Here is a 19,673-nt window from a genome sequence, read left to right on the forward strand (position 1 = left end):
TACTCTACAAGCCGACCCGACTTTAGTCACCACCATGTATCATATAATATGTAGTATGTATAAACCCGTGATCACCTCCCGAAGTGACCACGACCCGATAATATAGCATAGCAAACGGAGAAGAATGTAGGGCCACTGATGAAATACTAGCATCCTATACTAAACATTTAGGATTGCAGATAAGGGTAACAACTGTAGCAACAATGACAGGTTATGCAATAGAATAGGATTAACCGAAAGCAGTAACATGCTACACTACTCTAATGCAAGCAGTAGAGAGAAGAATGGGGGCTTGCCTAGTTGCTCTGGCAAGAAGGAGGGGTCGTCAACACCATAGTCGAACTGGGGTTGCCGACAGTCTCAGGGTCTACCAGAAAGAAGTAACGGAGGGGGAACACGATAAATAACAAAGCAATCAAAGCATCACAAAGTGTAACATGGCATTACGTGGTGCTAGAGGTGATCTAACGCAGGGATAGGTGATACCAACGAAGGGGGGAAATATCCGGGAAAGTATTCCCGATGTTTCGCGTTTTCGGACAGATGAACCAGATGGAGAAAGTTGCATGTTCGATATGCTATGGACATGTGGCGGACGAACAGACTGCATATTCGGATTCGTCTCGTCATTCTGAGCAACTTTCATGTACAAAATATTTCATCCGAGTTATGGATTAATTAATATGATTTTCCAAAGTTTGAATGATCTTCTGAATTTCCAAGATTTATTTTAATTCGAAAATAGAAGAGTAATTGCTATGGGTACACATAAGTGTACCCAGAAGTGTGTGCATGAGACTGGCATGTGGGCCCAGTCAACTGCCCAATCAGCCGTTGACTGGGTCAACATTGACTGGTCAAGGGGGCGCTGGGGTCCCACCTGTCACTGACTGGGACTGCCCAGTCAGCGGTTTTACTAGTCAAAAGACCAATGGGACCCATGTGTCAGTGAGACATTTCAATTAACAAATTTTTGTTATGTTAATTAGTGTTATTAGCTGTGGGGCCCAGCAATCTGCAGCATAGTGTTTAAAAGCCTAATTAATCTAACAGATTAGATGGGGGGCACATGTCATTATCAATTATTCAACTAAAACATTTTATTAGGTTTTAATTTGGTGGTTAGGGGAATGGTTAAACCGGGCAGGCCCACACGTCAGTGGGTCAACCCACTGTTTAGAAGGCCGTGGAGGGCCGGAGGCTCACAACGGAAGCGGGCAGTGTGCTCGATGGAGCCGGAGGAGGTCGGGGCCAAGCGGATCGATGATGAGGTTAGCGGTGGCGTCCGACGGTGTCGGAGGAGGGGCGCCGGTCGACGAGGGGACTCCAGCGAGGGGAGCAAGGCGAGGAGGGCCGGATCCACGACGGGGCCTCCGGGATCCGTCCTTCTCCGGCGAGGAGGCGGCTTGGCGCGACACAGACGTGGAGGACCAGGCAGGTGCGGCCATGACAGGAACTTTTGCATGGCGGTGGCGCGAGGACGACGATAGGCGGCGGATCCTCGGGCGCGGGCGCGGCGGCGATGGTGGGGCTCCGGCGCGGCAGGGGATGGGATGGGGCACAGGGCCTGTCTGCCCTGGCGCTGGGGGGTCTTGCGTGTGTGGCGGCGCTAGGAGGGAGACGAGGGAGAGATGGGGATCGGGACGTGGGGAGTTAGGTTTAGCGGTGGGAGGGGGTTGGCCTAGTAGGCCAGGGGGCATGCGGGGTGGGCCGGCTGGGCCGGCCGGTCACTTGGCCAATGGGCCATGGCCCAGTCGAGGGGGAGGGGTTCATATATTTTTACTTTGTTTACATTTCTTTTATGTTTGTCTTTCTTTTCTATTTTATCCTATTTTCCAATTTACTTTAATTTTATAAATTATATAATTAGAATATAAATTAGTCCTTCTAAATATACTGCTGCCAGCAAAAGTTTGGTACCCAAATAATTTTAGTTAGAACACATCTACTATTTTAAAAGCATTAAATTAATAGTTTAAGCCATCGTTTATTTATTTTATAGCATTTAGCTACTTTATAAAAGTGTGATTTCTCCACCAATATTACCCATGATTTATTTGCTACATTTTGAACACTTTAGTGTCCATGTTTGAGAAGTTTAGAATTTCACTTGTTATTTGAACTTGAATTTGAACGGGACTTGATTCACCGCGAGATTAACAACAGTAACCGGGGTGACGTGGCATCGTTAGCAGAGGGTTACTGTAGCTTAACTATCCGGGCGTCACAGCTTTCCTATGGACTCAATGTGATCTTGGATCACTAACATAGAAAATGAAGAGCCTTGAGCTTTTGCCAATCTTTGTCCTTAGCATTTTGAGGGGTCCACATCTCTAGTCCATGCCATGTCAATCATTAAACTTTCTAAAATATACAACTTAAATGAATATTAGTTAAATGATGTAGATGTTGTTATGAATTACCAAAACCACCCGGGGATTAGTTGCACTTTCACCTTACAGTGCACAACTTCAAGGTCTAGGTCTACAAAAAAGTAAAGGGATACATGCCAAAGGCAACATGGGCGATGCAGCATCGAAACATAACCAGCGAACTGGCTAACAAAGCTATCAAGGTAGCAGAGGGCGGCTCCCAGCCGGTGGCCTCCCTATGTCGATCGACGTAACTCAGTGCACCTTGCCCGTATCCTTGATTCGAGCTCCTCCACATCTCCTCTATCCTGAGTTCTTGTTAGGAGCTTCCACAATTGTAGGAAAGACACAATTTTATATAGAAGGTCAGTCGGATGTCGAATTATTTTCCCCTCTATTAGCGCTTTGTTCCTAGTGGTCCACAACGCCCATGCGATTGCCCCGAAACCTAGCCAAGTCATTCGCTTGTCTCTCCCTCTCGTTGAGGCAACCAATCGGTATAAGTCAGAGAAGCCGCTAGGTTAGCAATTTGCTCCTTCCTCTGTCCTCTATTCCCTTCTGTACATGTAGCGGGCGATCTGCGAGCTAGGTTAGCAATTTGCTCCGTCGCCTCTCTCTCCCCATCTGTTGGACCACCGTACCTAGTTCTAGCGCCATTAGCCCTCTCATCCTATCAAATGGCCTCACCCAGCACGGCCAGCAGCCACCATCATCGCTGTCAGGGAGCATGTACGTCTGTTCAGCCATCAAAAAGGAGCAGACCATCTTTTGAGGCTTAAAGATCCAGAGTATGATCCCCTATTCGATACATGTTTCTTCCCGTTTGTCAATTTGCCCCAACGGCAACATTGCAGTACAAAACAGGTAAACAGATGTTGTTCTCATCCTTAATTTGCAAAGTGTCCATGCATCTCGCATGCTGTAAAATACAGTAAGAGTTGTGCATGAATATTATGAATTTTATGTGAAAATGGCTAACAAGGAGTTAATTTGCATGACTGGAGTAGATTGTATTTTCTCTGTATTCTTTTGATTCACTTTGTTGATTTAAACTGCACTTTAATGTCCAGCTGAATTCTCTGAAAGCATTACTTGTTCTTCTTATTCATGATTTTCCTTGTTGCACTCCACATTCTAACAATGTTTTGGAATTAACGATATTGATATGTGTCACTTGTTAGTATGTCAGTCGTCTTATTACCAATTGCAGATACAATGAATTGTTCCATTGTTATATGTAACACCCTCGATGCGACTATAGCTCCCACGTGTCGAGGCACGACTTAGAGACATAATCGCATTGAAGGCATATGTCGCAAGTTAGGCAATCTTCACAACATCCCATGTAATATAAATAATAAAGGGGAGATAACATAGTTGGCTTACACTCGCCACGTCAATCAAGTACATAAATAACATTACATCATCCAAACACTCATGGCCCGACTACGGCGCCAAAATAAAAGATAACCCAACATGCGACACGGTCCCAATCACCCCCAACTGTGCACCACTACTGATCATCGGGAAAGGAAACATAGTAACATTGAGAGTCTTCGTCGAACTCCCACTTGAGCTCAAACGCGTCTCCTGGAGCGGAATCATCAGGCCCTGCATCTGGTGTAATAGTAATATGTGAGCCATAGGGACTCAGCAATCTCACACCCTCGCGATCAAGACTATTTAAGCTTATAGGTAAGGCAAGGTATATATATATGTGGAGCTACAGCAAGCGACTAGCAAGTATGGTGGCTAACTTATTTGCAAAAGAGAGCGAGAAGAGGAGGCAAAGCGCGAGCGAGAACTAGAGAGCAACCTGTGCAAACATTACTCCAACACCGTGTCCACTTCCCGGACTCCGCCGAGAAGAGGCCATCACGGTAACACACTCAGTTGATTCATTTTAATTAAGTTAAGGTTCAAGTTATCTACAACCGGACATTAACAAATTCCCATCTGCCCATAACCGCACGAACGGCTTTCGAAAGTTCAATCCCTGCAGGGGAGTCCCAACTTAGCCCATGACAAGCTCTCACGGTCAACGAAGGAATAGACCTCCTCCCAAGATGTTCCGATCAGACTCGGTATCTCGGTAATTCAAGACACTTCGACAGGTTAAAACAAGATCAGCAACACCGCCCGAATGTGCCGACAAATCCCGATAGGAGCTGCACATATCTCTTTCTCAGGGCACACTCAGATTGTCTAAACTTCCGATAGGCCAGCCCAGAGTTGCCCCTGGTAGCCACCGGCGGCTGACAGTTTGGACAAACACTCAGAGGAGCACTAGCCCGGGGGGGTTAAAATAATGATGACCCTTGAGTCTGCAGAACCCAAGGGAAAGAAAAGGCTAGGTGGCAAATGGTAAAACCAAGGTTGGGCACTGCTGAAAAAGCTTTAATCAAGGCGAACTATCAAGGGGTTCCCATTATAACCCAACCGCGTAAGGAACGCAAAATCTGGGAACATAACACCGATATGACGGAAACTAGGGCGGCAAGAGTGGAACAAAACACTAGGCGAGAGGCCGAGCCTTCCACCCTTTACCAAGTATATAGATGCATTAAGATAACATAGCAATATAATGATATCCCAACAAGTAAATAAATGTTCCAACAAGGAACAACCTTCAATCTTCACCTGCAACTAGCAACGCTATAAGAGGGGCTGAGCAAAGCGGTAACATAGCCAATCAACGGTTTGCTAGGATATGGTGGGTTAGAGGTTTGACATGGCAATTTGGGAGGCTTGAAAGCAAGTGGTAGGCATCGTAGCATTGGCATAGCAAAAGAGCGAGCAAACTAGCATAGCAAAGATAGTAGTGATTTCGAGGGTATGATCATCTTGCCTGCACAGTTGTCAGAGTTGACTGGATCCTCGAAAGCAAACCCAACGGGCTCCTCATTAGCGAACTCGTCTCCCGGCTCTACCCAAACAAGACAAATAAGCAACAAGGATACAATCAACCACATGCAAGGATCAAGCAATATGATGCAATGATGATATGCTATGCGGGATGCGATGCGGGATGCAAAATGCAAGATGTGACAGGAAATGCAAGAACCTGGCCTCAACTTGGAAATCCAAGTGTGCCACTGGAAAGATGAGATGAAATCGCTTGAAAACGATATAAAGAACGCCGGAATCGGAGTTACGGTTTGGAAATGGCAAGCGATACAAAAATGACACCGGTTTGCGATTTACAGCAAGTAGGCATCTAAATGCAATGAAATGAACATGCTACAGCACCCAAACATGACAAAAAAATACATGACAGGGATGCACACAAGATGCTTAACAAAAGTCTAGCACTGAGCTACGGCCAAATCATTCATTAACAGGTTCAAACAAGCATGGCAAAAATGCATATGACAAACAAATCTCAGACTTAGTGAAATTAACACTTGTCTGGAATTTCAGATCAGGTAGCCCTCTTCGGAGCCACAAAACTACATGCTACAGAATCTGAACATGGCAAAGTAAAGCATGGAATGGAGCTACTCAAAGAGCTTAACAAAAGTCCCTTAGTGACCTTGAGCCAAAAGGGATCAGAAAATACAATTGCAAGCATGTGAACATAGCAAAAACATAATCAGTTTTCAGACTTAGTGAAAAACTGACACATGCTGAAACATAACTCAAGTAGGCATGTTTACGAGCTCGATGCACTCACCACGGGGCAAGTCATGGCAATACAAGCATACATCCATGAAGAAGGCACAAAATGCAAGCTAGACATGGCAAGAACAATGGCATAGCATGCACGGATCAACTACAACATCATCGGCAAAATTGCAAACAAGTTGACAATCTGCCCAGATTCACAAAGTAGCAAAAGTAGAGCTCGATTGACTCAAGTTAGGGTGCCCCATAATTGCAAACAAAGACATGGATGGATAGAGCACTACAATATTAACAAAACATCCTTACTGATCATCCTCGAAAGAGGCATGAATCACTAGGAAACAACAAAAACATATGGCCATATGAGATAAACAGCTCCAGGACTTAGTGAAATGCTAAGTCCATGAAAACAGAATTAGCAAGTGCACCACTTTGAAGCTTGCACTAGTCACCACACACATCCTAAAAATACATGGGTTGCACCTCTGGAGAGATGACAAAACCCTTAACAAAACACATGTAGAGCATCAGGGCATATCATGCACACATTAATCATGGCAAAAATGACAAAAACCTAAATGGAGTAACAGATCTGACAATTAACTCAAGTAGCCCTCTTCTAACAGCATTTCGGGCATCAAGATGAGCTTAAATGAAAATGATGCAATGGAATGAAATGATGTACTCTCTGAGATGAACATTTTGATATGCTATATGCCCAAATCGGAGCTACGGATGCAAAGTTACGGGGTCATGAACATGTGCACATGGACTAAAAATTTCGGGACTTAGACGAAAAAAACAACCTCCGGATTAGGGTTTACTGTTCATCGCGAGCCGGATCCAGATCGGGCAGCGCGCCGTTCGAGGTTGACCGGGGCAGCTCGCCGGAGCCGATGGCCGCGGTGGCCGGAGCTTGACGGGGAGGCGGCGGTTGCGGAGGAGAACGGCTGCAAGGTCGATGCGGCGCGGGGCGGCGCGGACCGGGTCGAGGCGGAGCGGAGCGGCGGCTGCCGGCGTCGAGTCGGAGTGGTGGAGCGGCGGGCGCCGGTCGCCGGACCGCGGGAAGAAGAGGCGGGCGGCGGCGCGGGGCTCTGGCCCGAGCGGTCGGCAGGGAGGGCCGGCCTCGGGCCGGCGCGGGAGGCGTGGAAGTGGGCGCGGCGCGACAGGTGGCGGCGGCGATGTGTCCGCTAGGAGGCGGACATGTCCGGCGGCGGCATGAGCAGGTTTTAGGGTTACGGGGGAGACGGAGATCCGAATTTCGGGAGGGGGTGTGTGTTTAAATAGGCATAGAGGGAGCTAGGAGAGTCCAAATGGGGTGCGGTTTTCGGCCACGCGATTATGATCAAATGCTCTAGATGATGGAGCAGAGTTAGGTGGTTTTTTGGGCCAAATTGTAGGGGTGTTGGGCTGCAACACACACAAGGCCTTTTCGGTCCCTCGGTTAACCGTTGGAGTATCAAACGAAGTCCAAATGATACGAAACTTGACAGGCGGTCTACCGGTAGTAAACCAGGGCCGCTTGGCAAGTCTCGGTCCAATCCAGAAATGTTTAATCCCCACACACGAAAGAAAGCTAGAAATGACCACCGGAGGAGAACGAAGCGCCGGGATGCAAAATGGACAACGGGGAAAATGCTTGAATGCATGAGATGAACACGTATGCAAATGCAATGCACATGATGACATGATATGAGATGCATGGCAACGACAACAACACACGGAGACAAAACCCGAACCCGAGGAAATAAATATAACTTAACGCCGAAAACGGCAAGAGTTGGAGTACAAATTGGGAAAGTTACATCCGGGGTGTTACATTATATCTCCCCAACTAGTCTGTCATGGAGTTAGTGGAAAGTGTTGCTCTAAGTGTTGGTTCAATCACAGAAATAGGAGTTGAAGATGACGCCAATAGCTTTTCTGTGGCAATTCCCTTGTTGTATTCATCATGTTTGCCATGCACATTCATATCATTTGACTGATTTTTTCTTAAATTGCAAGGACGCAATTTAGTTTTCACAAATCATGGAATAACTATAGCAAGCCAAAACAACAACAAAATCTTCCATTCTGTGTAAGTTTTTTTTCATTCACTTCATGAAACCCATTGTATGAACCAAACCAATTCATTAATGTGCCTATGTAGGGTTCAACATATGAGCCCGAGTTTGATGATGCCTTACATCCCAAAAATGGTATGCAATTTGATACATGAGAGGATGGTGTGGCATTCTACAGATCATATGCTCAGGAGGTTGAGTTATCAGTTCGCTCATGGACAACACACAAAGATGAAAATGATGTACTGGTGTGGAAGAGGTAAATTAATAATCTTTTAAAAAATATGTCCTCGAAGGTTTTACATATGTGGTTTTGTTACCCGTTACAGGTAAATAACGTCCAAAAGGCCCATGATAAGTAGATGTGGTGGCTACCAAGTTAAAAATGTTCGTTCACAGCTCAAATGGTCTATAATGCTTCCTCCACTTGTATTACATAATTATTATGGTGAACCATTTAACACAGTAATTTAATCCCTAGGTGTATTCTTGCAGGATGAGGCTCTGGAGTCATTTCGACATGCATTATGCATAACATCAATCTTGAAGTCTGGCACCTACTATCAAAATGAATTTTCTGTGTTCATGCTAGTTGGACCGGTGACTGTTTTGTACTCTATCGCCTGAAATGCTCTCCTTGTGAAGTATGTCTACTATATGCCGCTGCCAAGTTTTATTTCAGTTCCTTTTGTGTAAACCTGGTACATAAAGGAAACAAATTTGTACTAGTCTATATGTACTTCTGTGTCATTTATGCACTTGGATGCTTCCAGTACAAAGGTGATGTGTGTAAGTAGTTCGGGATGCCAACATAATGGAACAATTTTATGTATTACCATGGTTCAAGTGGCTCTGTGTAACTATTTATGTTGTGCATAATCCTATATTATTAAACCTGAGAGACCGTTGAATCAGGTTAGTGTTGTAAAGTTTCAGAAATTTATGTTCTGCTCCAGGCACAACTGAGGAGTCGGATCAAGACTAATTCTCTCCATTTATATGTACTAGCGCATATGCTCGTGCGTTGCAACGGGAGATATAATGGTGTATCCATCGAAAGGCCCAACAACATCCGAATGATGCCATCCGGCGACGTCAGGAGGGCGCGCAATGGGCGTGGCTAATTCACGTGGGGTGATTAGTTAGTGGGCCCATCCTTAAATTCACCGGGGGAGAGAGATTAATTAGGGTGAGGAGAGATTTATGTTGCTTCGTCCCCAGATGCGTTGCAGAGCGTTGCAACGCTCGCAGGCGAGGAAGTCTTTTACCAATTCTACATTAAGAAGCATGCTACAGATACAATGCTTTTGATACGATTTTTGTACGACGATTCTGATCTTAAAAGGCCCTCTAATTTTCAAATCTTAAAGGCATTATTTGTAAGTTGTTATAAAAAAAAATCTCACTAAAAGGGTTCTGTTAGACCATCTCCAGTATATTAGAAATAATGAATTATAATTCCTTCGCATTTGAACCGACAATCCCTAGTTAGTTACACATACAATACTTTTTGATACAATTTTTCTATGACAATTCTGACCCTAAAGGACCCCCCTAATTTTCAAATCTTAAAGGCATTTCTTTCTTGTCAAACTCTCCTTCCTTATTTATATATATTGATCATGCCCTCGTATTATAATTCCTTTGCAACATATTATTATCTCCTTCTTTTTTAAAGGAACTCTCCTTCCTTATTTAAGCTCATGTAATATCTTTGCAAGGTTGTTCTCTCCTTTTTTTGGGAGCTCACCTTCCTTATTTTCGCCCAAGGATCTCACGCTGGTATTATATGGTTATTATCCTCTCCTTCCTTTTCTTTTTGCCAAATTCACTTTCCATATTATGCTTGCTAATCACGCCACTCTTTTTCCTTATTTGTGCCCGCTGATCATGCCACACATCTCATGAAATCTAAGCCATGTGCCAGCCATCTTTGTTGCCATTAATTCTCCATGCTGCTTATTGATTTTGAATAGGAAACATATATAAATCGGTCGAACAGATCGTAAAGCAGCGAGGTGGTACTAATTTATAAAGAAACAAACCTTTTGTTCACATCTAGATGCTTTAGTTTTGTTGCTTGGAGCCTTGGGCCTAGACGTACAACGTTGGGAGTTTGATTCCACGTGAAGACATTTATTTTCTGTGTGATCTCGGTTTTGCGTCATATTTTTGCCTGGGCCGATTTCGGGCCAAGGCCTAGTAAGGCGATTAGCCCAGCCTGTATGCGAAGTTGTATCGAGGATGAAGCGTACCAACAACGTGACGGATGAAATTGACGTACCAAATCAAGGACGGACGAAATTACGGTGGTAAGAAACAATAGCCCCTTTATTAGTAGGTATAGATAACATAGGTAAAGACTGGTTCTTTCAAGTGATGTATGCGAAGTTGTATCGAGGATGAAGTGTACCAGCAGCGTGACAGATGAAATTGAAACCAAGGACGGACGAAATTACGGTGGTAAGAAACAATAGCCCCTTTATTAGTAGGTATAGATAACATAGGTAAAGACTGGTTCTTTCAAGTGATGTGCAAATTCCGCTCTCTGTTCCAATGCAAAATGGTGCCTCCACTAGTTGTGCTGTGACATGACGTTAATTGGACCGTGTCTATATATATGCTCATGCAGCTTAACAATTACTTTGTGGCCAAATCCGCCAGGGGAATGGTCGAATGATTTCTCAGGTTCTGAGAGAAATCACTAAAGATGTGTTGTAGTTCAGACACATCTTTTACACGTTATTTCCTTGTGTCCTTAATTCAGCACAAAATTTAGGATAGAAGGCCGAAGTAGAATTTGAACTGGGCATAGCGAATGCACAAGCATCAACATGGGGAAGGTCCGCATATACCAAAAATACCCGTTTCCCGCTGCTTCTACAGAATAAAATATGTGACTCACGATCTGAATAAAAAAGCACATCATGTTGTTAGGAATTTTGAGGCATCGCTGAATCATAGCCTACAACGGTAGCGGCGGTGCCAAACCAAAAGCATGTCCTCGGCCGCGCCAAGCCATAGCCAGCCCCATCATGCACAGGGATAGATTGTGGGAAGGGACAGAGGAAAGAGGATTGCAACAGCCATTAGGGTGGGAGTTATACTGAAGAGGGCTCACATCATCATAGATCGCCAGAGAGGGGATCTCACGAAGAGATGCACACAAGGGGAAAGAGGAAAGTGAAGGGGACGATAGGATTTCAGAAAGACGCAGGGTCTATTCTATAAAATGTACCATCGGCCACCCTATGATGTCATCCAGTCCATCTATTCTCCATCTTGTGGCCCAGAATCGGTCGGTGCATCAATTCCATCGTTTCACCCCCCCCCCCCCCTCCCCTCCTCTTTCTATCTCTGTTCTCTCATGTGGGCTGTGCCGGCGGCGGCATAAATCAAAGCACGGCTACGGAGGTGATTTCGCGGGGGCATGGATCCCCCTTCCCTATCTTCTAATTGCAGTGCCCTCTTCTCCTTCCTCTTCATTTCTTCACGCAGATGGTGGCGGATCTCTCCGGCCGGGCGTGCCGCGCGCGCTGCGTGCTGGGCGATGGGCGTGTGGGCGTGTGCTTGCCTGGCGTGCCTGCTGCGCGCGCGCGTGCTTGCCGGTCGAGCGCGTGTGTGGTGTAGTGCTGTGTGCGTGGTGCACTGATGTATGTGCTTCTTTGTGCAGGCTGCAGCAGTTGGAGGGGAAAACGGACTAGGAAGTCAGGGGTACCCAAACCCAACCATGATTTATATCCTTCATCAAAACCAAACAAAATAGACCTGTTCGACCCACATAAAGCTTTGAAAAACAAAAAAAGGACCCACATACCGCCTTCAGATCAATCAGTCCCGAATCGACCCAACACGTCCCTCCCGTACCGCCTTCTCTCTGGTTCTACATCTGATTCCCCAAACCGACCCCGCTAACCCGCGCCTCCTCCTCTCTATCCCGCCGCCGCAGCTCCTCCATCGGCCAGCCGCCCCCAACGCCGGCGAGCGAGACACTGCCGCCCTCCCGACGCGGCCACTGGGGCCACGCCCGCTATTGAGCCAGCGTCCTCACTCCTCACCCCGGCCACCTCCCTCTCCGGCTCCAACGGCGCCTCCCCACGATGAGTTCCGACGGCAGGCTGGACCTCGACGCGACGACAAGCACCCTCGGCCCGGAGGATGACACGGCGCAGGGTCTGATACTGCCGACCAAGGATAAGGTCATGTACCGGCCTCCGCCGGGGAGATCCGCGCTAGGTATGATGCTTAGGCTGTGCATCTTCTAATCTAGAGCTATCTGCCAGTCAAACACGGCGCCACTTGCGATTTGTAGACTTAATGAACTGATCCCACTTCGTATTTAACACGTGTAGCCATGCCAGGAGCTTAGAGATTTAGAGTGAGCTAATCGCTCGTCTGTCTTGCAGGTTTGGACCTGCTCGCACACAAGAAAAGAGAAAAGGAAGGTAACAATTCATTTAAGCGGCCTCCTGAGAAGGTAGTGACGGCTGCTTCTTCTATGGATGAAGATGAGAGGCCAGGATCTACAGAAAATGATGCAAGCAGCCTGTCCGGTGGTGACCGTGGCAGCGTGGCTCGCCGTTATCGAGGAACCAATTCCAGTGAGAAAACATTGTCGAAAGGTGCCTCTTCTTCTCTTGATCCATTGACCATATATACAGCTCAGTCGTAAAATATCTACTGAGATATATACCCTCACTGTGTTACGGCTGTATGCCGACTATTCATTTTCAGTGATGTAACTTAGTCAAACTAAAGCTTTATACTCTGTTTCAGAATCTACAGTCACTGATGAGAATGAAAGGGGTCTTACACCCAGACATCGAGATGAATCCCATCGGCAACAGGTCAGTAATAACAACATTCTCTCGCTTGGTTTAGGGCTTACTCTGTCAAGAGTTTTATTACTTTATGTTCACCTTACTAAACTCAGCATTTATTTCCTTGTTGCTTACAGACCCCCGCCTCTAGGTACGAACTGAATGATGACAGAGGATCCCGTGACAAACGTGGTGAACGCGAGACATCTGCATCCATTGGTTATAGTAGCAGTGGAAGGCAAGGATACCGTGATGACAGGGAATCGAATAGTAGGCGTAATGAACGGAGCAGATCTACATCTATCGACTACACAAACAAAAGAAGTCGGGATGACTATAGCTCGAGAAGCTCAAGAACACCTGGTACTTTGTTGGTATAGTATTCTTTGTCATTTTTGGTTCTCGACTGGCTTAACATGCAAGCTGACAGGAGTGTGGTTGCAATTACAGCAAGATCTGACTGGGACAGTGGCCGATGGGAATGGGAAGATACACCTCGCCGGGAGTACCGTGATGATCGTCCTGGCTCCCAAAGACATTATCCAACACGATCTCCTATGCTGGCTGCTGCATCTCCTGATGCACGATTGGTGTCTCCTTGGCTAGGTGGGAATACACCCCGTTCCGCAGGTAAAGGCAGTTCAGCTCTATATTTTGTGATATTTAACTTTGTTTCTGTGGAAGTAAACATGTTACTTCATATTTCACTGACCTGACTATAATTTACTCATACTCATATTATCTATGCTCTTTTAAATGTCCAGCATCCCCTTGGGATCATGTTTCTCCCTCACCTGCTCCTGTGAGGGCTTCAGGTTCATCAAAAGGGTCTTCGTATTCAAGTTCCAGTGGAAGATCTCATCAGCTTACCTTTTCAAATGTAAGTCATGATTCTTTTCGGATCACTTTATAGGTTCTTCTAAACTCTGATTTTGTTTCTTCGATCCGTGGTCATTGTACCTATAATCATTACCCTCTTATTTCAGGATGCTGAAGCTGATAGAAGCCCCTCAGCTGCTGATAGGAACTATGAGATTACCGAGGAAATGATGCAAGAGATGGATTATAATGCTGACCGTGCTTGGTACTTATCCTTTTAGGAATTCCTTATGTCCTAGTGTTTATAAATGAATATAGCAACTCAACATTCTTATATTGTCAGAAAACCAAGTTTAGCTAGTCATTCTTCTAACCTTCACAAATTCTTCAGGTATGATTGTGAAGAACACAACACTGTGTTCGATGGTGATAATTATGCTGCAGATGATAGCTCCTACAAAAAGAAGGAAGCACAATTGCCTAAGAAATTGGTATTTTTTTTAATGTTTAATCACACTTTGAAGTACTCCATTCTAACATTCACTAGCGCTATTCATAGGAGTAGGAGTAGCACATATTATTGCGACCCCATAGTAGAAAACTATGTCAGTGTATATGGTAAATGACTTGCATGTTGGGTCTAGTACTTTATCTTCTAAGCACAAATTTGTTCTAGTGAAGTGTCATGTATTGTGGCTTCAGTTTTCCTGTAACCATCTGATATAGTACTCATACATGTCAAAATGCATTGTAAAAAGTCAAGTTGTGAGACATCTATTGTACTCCCCCCGATCCATAATAATGAACTAAAACCATGACACTTATTATGGATCGGAGGGCGTAATATTTTCCTCTGTTAAGTTCCGGATCCTGGTGGGCTGGACATAATGAATTAAATGCTTCATCAGCAGGAACTTCTATTAATCTTATTATAATATTCGTACAGCAAAAATTAGGATGCTAATTCAAGAGTATCACATTCACATATTTCAATTGCATTTCAGCGAATATGTTAGTTTATCATTTACTCGTCGATTTAACATGTTACACTCTGGTTTTCTAACTATTTTTATTGCTTGCAGACTCGTAAAGATGGTAGTCTGATGACCCTTTCTCAGAGCAAGAAATTATCACAGATGACTGCTGATAATGCTCAGTGGGAGGACAGACAATTGTTGAGGTCTGGAGCTGTTAGAGGAACGGAGGTGCAGACAGAATTTGATGATGAGGACGAGCGTAAAGTAATACTTCTTGTTCATGGTATGTTCTTTCCCTTCAGAAGTTCATTTTGGCGATGTTCTGCTTGCAGCGTTAGTTGTGACTAAAACAAGCATCATACCAAACCTTTTGTGAACCATCCCCCATTTCTCTTGCATTAGAGTTTCAAGAATATTCCTTCTTGTGAAGTGATGGAAACATTAAATATGTTTGTAATGTATAAATTAACCAGCACAGTGCTAATAGCTACTCCCTCCATTCACAAATATAAGATCTTTTGGATATTTCAGTATGGACTATACACGGACTGAAATGGTGAAAAACACACTAAAACGTGTCTATATACATCCGATTAACAAAAAAGTTGGAGCATCTTATATTTGTGAATGGAGGGAGTATTTGTCTGCTTTCCCATCTCCATTCGCTGGTATATGTGCTGGCTAAGTGCTCCCATCTCCATTGCTAGTATATGTGCTGACTAAGTAGCTGGTGGACATGAGTGTTCAATGTGAGCCTGCGATCTTTCTGATCATTCACTCTCAAAAGCTTCTACTACCTCCATCCCAAATTATAAGACGTTTTGTTAGGCTATTTTATAGCCTACCAAAAACATCTTATAATTTGGAACAGAGGAAGTATATGACGATAGCAAGCATCAAACTGCTCACATGTTTCCATCCTTCATATGTCAATTTGGACATATATTTGCGATTCTTCTATGTTTCTTTGTTTTACATAATAGTACATAGTAGCTAGGTTTGAAGCGAATAGAACATGGCTTGGCCCTGGCATGCCCTTGATGTTTTTTCTTGATAACATTTTTTTCTGCTTGTTTACAGTACATTCATGCACTTGAACTAAAACCAGTCGATGGCTTAATTTTTGGCAGATACAAAACCTCCCTTCCTGGATGGGCGAGTTGTATACACAAAGCAAGCAGAGCCTGTAATGCCACTGAAGGATCCAACATCTGATATGGCTATCATTGCACGAAAAGGTTCTGTTTTGGTTAGGGAAATTCGTGAAAAGCAGAGCCAGAACAAGTCGCGGCAACGCTTCTGGGAGCTTGCTGGATCTAATCTTGGAAATATATTGGGCGTTGAGAAAACGTCTGAACAGGTAAACTATTTCCACATTTCATGTGTATGTCTTAAAAAATGTTGTGACTTGTCCATATGTTTTACTCACTTCTGCAAAATCAGGTTGATGCAGATACTGCTGTTGTTGGTGATCAAGGGGAGATTGATTTCAAGGAGGAAGCAAAGTTTTCGCAACACTTGAAGGAAAAAGCAGAAGCTGTCAGTGATTTTGCAAAATCTAAATCTCTTTCTCAGCAAAGACAATATCTTCCCATATATACTGTTCGAGATGACCTGCTACAGGTTTGTACTTGGTTTTATAGACTTATTATGAGTGTTCTGTTTGTTTAATTATTTTTGTCTTACTTTCCTCTACTACAAGACACATCTCGAAGCTGTATGATTACTTCTATATACCGTGAATTGTGATTTACGCAAAATCCGAAACGGTTGCAAATTTGGAATATGGTTGAGTGAAGACCATTAGATCACCTAGGAAGGACATATATACAAATCCCTACTACTTCATTCAGATAGTAATAGTTTGGAATCTAGTTTCCTTTCAGAACACCTTCTATATTCATGCACCATTCTGGACTTCTTTCTGTATCTTCTTGTATTTAGTTTCTCTCAAATGATTATTGCTAATAACCAGTGTTATGCTGCTGCTATGGAGCAGGTTGTGCGTGAAAATCAAGTAGTTGTGGTCGTTGGTGAAACTGGTTCTGGGAAGACCACTCAACTTACTCAGTATCTGCATGAGGATGGATATACCACAACTGGTGTTGTTGGCTGTACTCAACCGAGACGTGTGGCTGCCATGAGTGTTGCCAAGCGGGTCAGTGAAGAAATGGAAACCGAACTGGGTGATAAAGTTGGATATGCTATCCGATTTGAGGACGTCACTTGTTCTAGCACTATAATAAAGGTACAATTCTGCTTGTGCTTTAGTTCACATCAACATGTCTTGTGTATATTTGCAGTGTTAGAAAAACTTGATTATAGAAAGGTTCAATTCATAGGCTGGTAACCTCATTGTTGTGTTAGCCTTATGATTTCTGATTAGATATAATTGGCCACATTCCGAGAACTCTTTAGGTTAACATTCTTAGCCTTATGATTTCTGATTAGATATAATTGGCCACATTCCGAGAACTCTTTAGGTTAACATTCTTAAGTTCAACAATTAATTTTGGTTGACTTTCAGTTGTTTAGCATAGAATTCCTAACGCATATTATATTTTCCCTTCTGTTTGTTTTGCAGTATATGACAGATGGAGTGCTTCTTCGTGAAACCTTGAAAGATGCTGACCTTGATAAATATCGGTATGCTGTTAACCTGCCCTTGTTCTCTCGTAGTGCTGATAAATCTTGTGATATTCATATACCTCAGTTTTGGAATATTGCTTGCTGTATTAATGCTTTCCCCCCTCTTTTATGTAGTGTTATCGTCATGGATGAAGCACACGAAAGATCCCTCAATACTGATGTTTTGTTTGGCATATTGAAGAAGGTTGTTGCACGTCGGCGGGATTTTAAGCTAATTGTCACATCTGCAACCCTAAATGCAGACAAATTCTCAAAGTTCTTTGGAGGGTAAGAGAACTTGCTATATCTTTTTCTCCATTATAAAGATTTGAATCCACTGTCTGCAAACCCTATAATTATTTTCTTTGTCTGCAGTGTGCCTGTATTTAACATTCCAGGCAGGACATTTCCAGTAAATATCTTGTTTAGCAAAACACCATGTGAAGATTATGTGGAAGCGGCAGTGAAGCAGGCCATGACAATTCACATAACGAGTGGCCCTGGAGACATCCTCATCTTCATGACCGGGCAGGAAGAGATCGAGGCTACTTGCTATGCTCTTGCTGAGCGCATGGAGCAGCTAATATCGTCATCCACGAAGAATGTACCCAAGCTCTCCATCTTGCCGATTTACTCGCAGTTGCCTGCTGACTTGCAGGCCAAGATCTTTCAGAAGGCAGAAGAGGGCACTCGCAAATGCATTGTTGCTACCAATATTGCTGAGACGTCCCTCACAGTGGATGGTATCTTCTATGTCATTGATACCGGGTATGGAAAGATGAAGGTATACAATCCACGGATGGGCATGGATGCTCTTCAGGTTTTTCCGTGTAGTCGAGCAGCTGCAGACCAGCGTGCAGGACGTGCTGGAAGAACCGGTCCTGGCACATGCTACAGGCTGTTCACAGAATCAGCTTACCAGAACGAGATGCTCCCTAACCCCGTGCCAGAGATTCAAAGGACTAACCTGGGAAACGTGGTTCTCTTACTGAAGTCCCTCAAAGTCGAAAACTTGCTTGATTTTGACTTCATGGACCCACCCCCCCAGGAGAATATCCTCAACTCCATGTACCAGCTCTGGGTGTTGGGCGCCTTGAACAATGTTGGTGGACTTACAGAAATAGGTTGGAAGATGGTGGAGTTCCCATTGGACCCGACTCTAGCAAAGATGCTTCTCATGGGGGAGAAGCTGGAATGCCTTGATGAAGTATTGACCATTGTATCCATGCTCTCAGTACCCTCAGTTTTCTTCCGGCCAAAAGATCGAGCAGAGGAGAGCGATGCCGCAAGGGAAAAATTCTTTGTCCCAGAGTCTGACCACCTAACACTCCTGAATGTATACCTGCAGTGGAAGTCAAACCAATATCGAGGAGACTGGTGTAATGACCATTTCCTCCATGTTAAGGGTCTCCGTAAGGCTCGGGAAGTGAGATCTCAACTGCTAGACATACTGAAAGCCCTGAAGATCCCACTGACATCATGCCATATGGAATGGGACGTGGTGAGGAAAGCTATCTGCTCGGCGTACTTCCATAACTCGGCAAGGTTGAAGGGCATAGGAGAGTATGTCAACTGCCGGAATGGGATGCCGTGCCACCTGCATCCGAGCAGTGCTCTGTATGGTCTCGGGTACACCCCTGACTATGTGGTGTACCACGAGCTTGTCCTGACAACCAAGGAGTATATGCAGTGTGTGAGCGCAGTGGATCCGCAATGGCTGGCGGAGCTGGGTCCTATGTTCTTCTCTGTGAAAGACACGGACACCTCCCTTCTGGACCACAAGAAGAGACAGAAGGAGGAGAAGACGGCCATGGAAGAGGAGATGGAGAAGCTGAGGCAGGAACAGGCGGAGGCAGCACTCGTGGAGAAGGAGAGGGAGCGACGGAAGAGAGCCAAGCAGCAGCAGCAGATCTCTATGCCGGGTCTGAAGAAAGGTTCGACATATCTGAGGCCCAAGAAGATGGGTTTGTAGATAACAAAGCTGGAAGAAGCTTTTGCAGTGTATTTTGTTTTTTGTAGGCCGAGGGAAACTTGTACAATAGTTATATGTTGGTGATTCACTCACGCCTGAAGGAATGTAGTGTAGTTCAAGCCTGCACTCTGCAGCATGTACAACACACATGAATGTAACATTTACATCACTTGAGAGAGGAGACGGCACTGTTAAGCACTTGTCACGATGGCAAAGCATTCTTCTTGGTGCTTGTTTGTATGTCAGTACTTATTAAATTTTAATTCTCGGTACTTGACTGACTTGGCTCATATTTTTAGATTGATTGACATGAAGTCCACCATCTTAATTACTCGGTTCTGAAGTGAACAATTCCTCTGGTGCATCCGCTTGGTATGATTTCTGTGAGGATTTAAGAG

The 19,673-nt window shown here is 44.6% G+C and overlaps 1 protein-coding gene across 1 annotated transcript; it reads left to right on the forward strand.

Annotated features, from left to right (window-relative positions):
• Nucleotides 1-11,596: 11,596 nt before the first annotated feature.
• On the forward strand, nt 11,597-19,547 carry EMB3011 (RNA helicase family protein). The gene is made up of 15 exons (XM_048700179.2): nt 11,597-12,295; nt 12,466-12,681; nt 12,836-12,906; nt 13,017-13,242; nt 13,330-13,509; nt 13,644-13,759; nt 13,866-13,963; nt 14,090-14,189; nt 14,781-14,958; nt 15,806-16,035; nt 16,119-16,298; nt 16,675-16,923; nt 17,260-17,321; nt 17,439-17,591; nt 17,679-19,547. Exons 1-15 carry the CDS (start codon nt 12,160-12,162, stop codon nt 19,273-19,275), a joined length of 3,792 nt encoding a protein of 1,263 aa, XP_048556136.1. The 5' UTR covers nt 11,597-12,159; the 3' UTR covers nt 19,276-19,547.
• The last annotated feature ends 126 nt before the right edge of the window (nt 19,548-19,673 follow it).

This window comes from Triticum urartu, chromosome 2A, assembly GCF_056163025.1.
Source record: "Triticum urartu cultivar PI428250 chromosome 2A, HENAU_Tu73, whole genome shotgun sequence".
Classification (NCBI taxonomy): domain Eukaryota; kingdom Viridiplantae; phylum Streptophyta; class Magnoliopsida; order Poales; family Poaceae; genus Triticum; species Triticum urartu.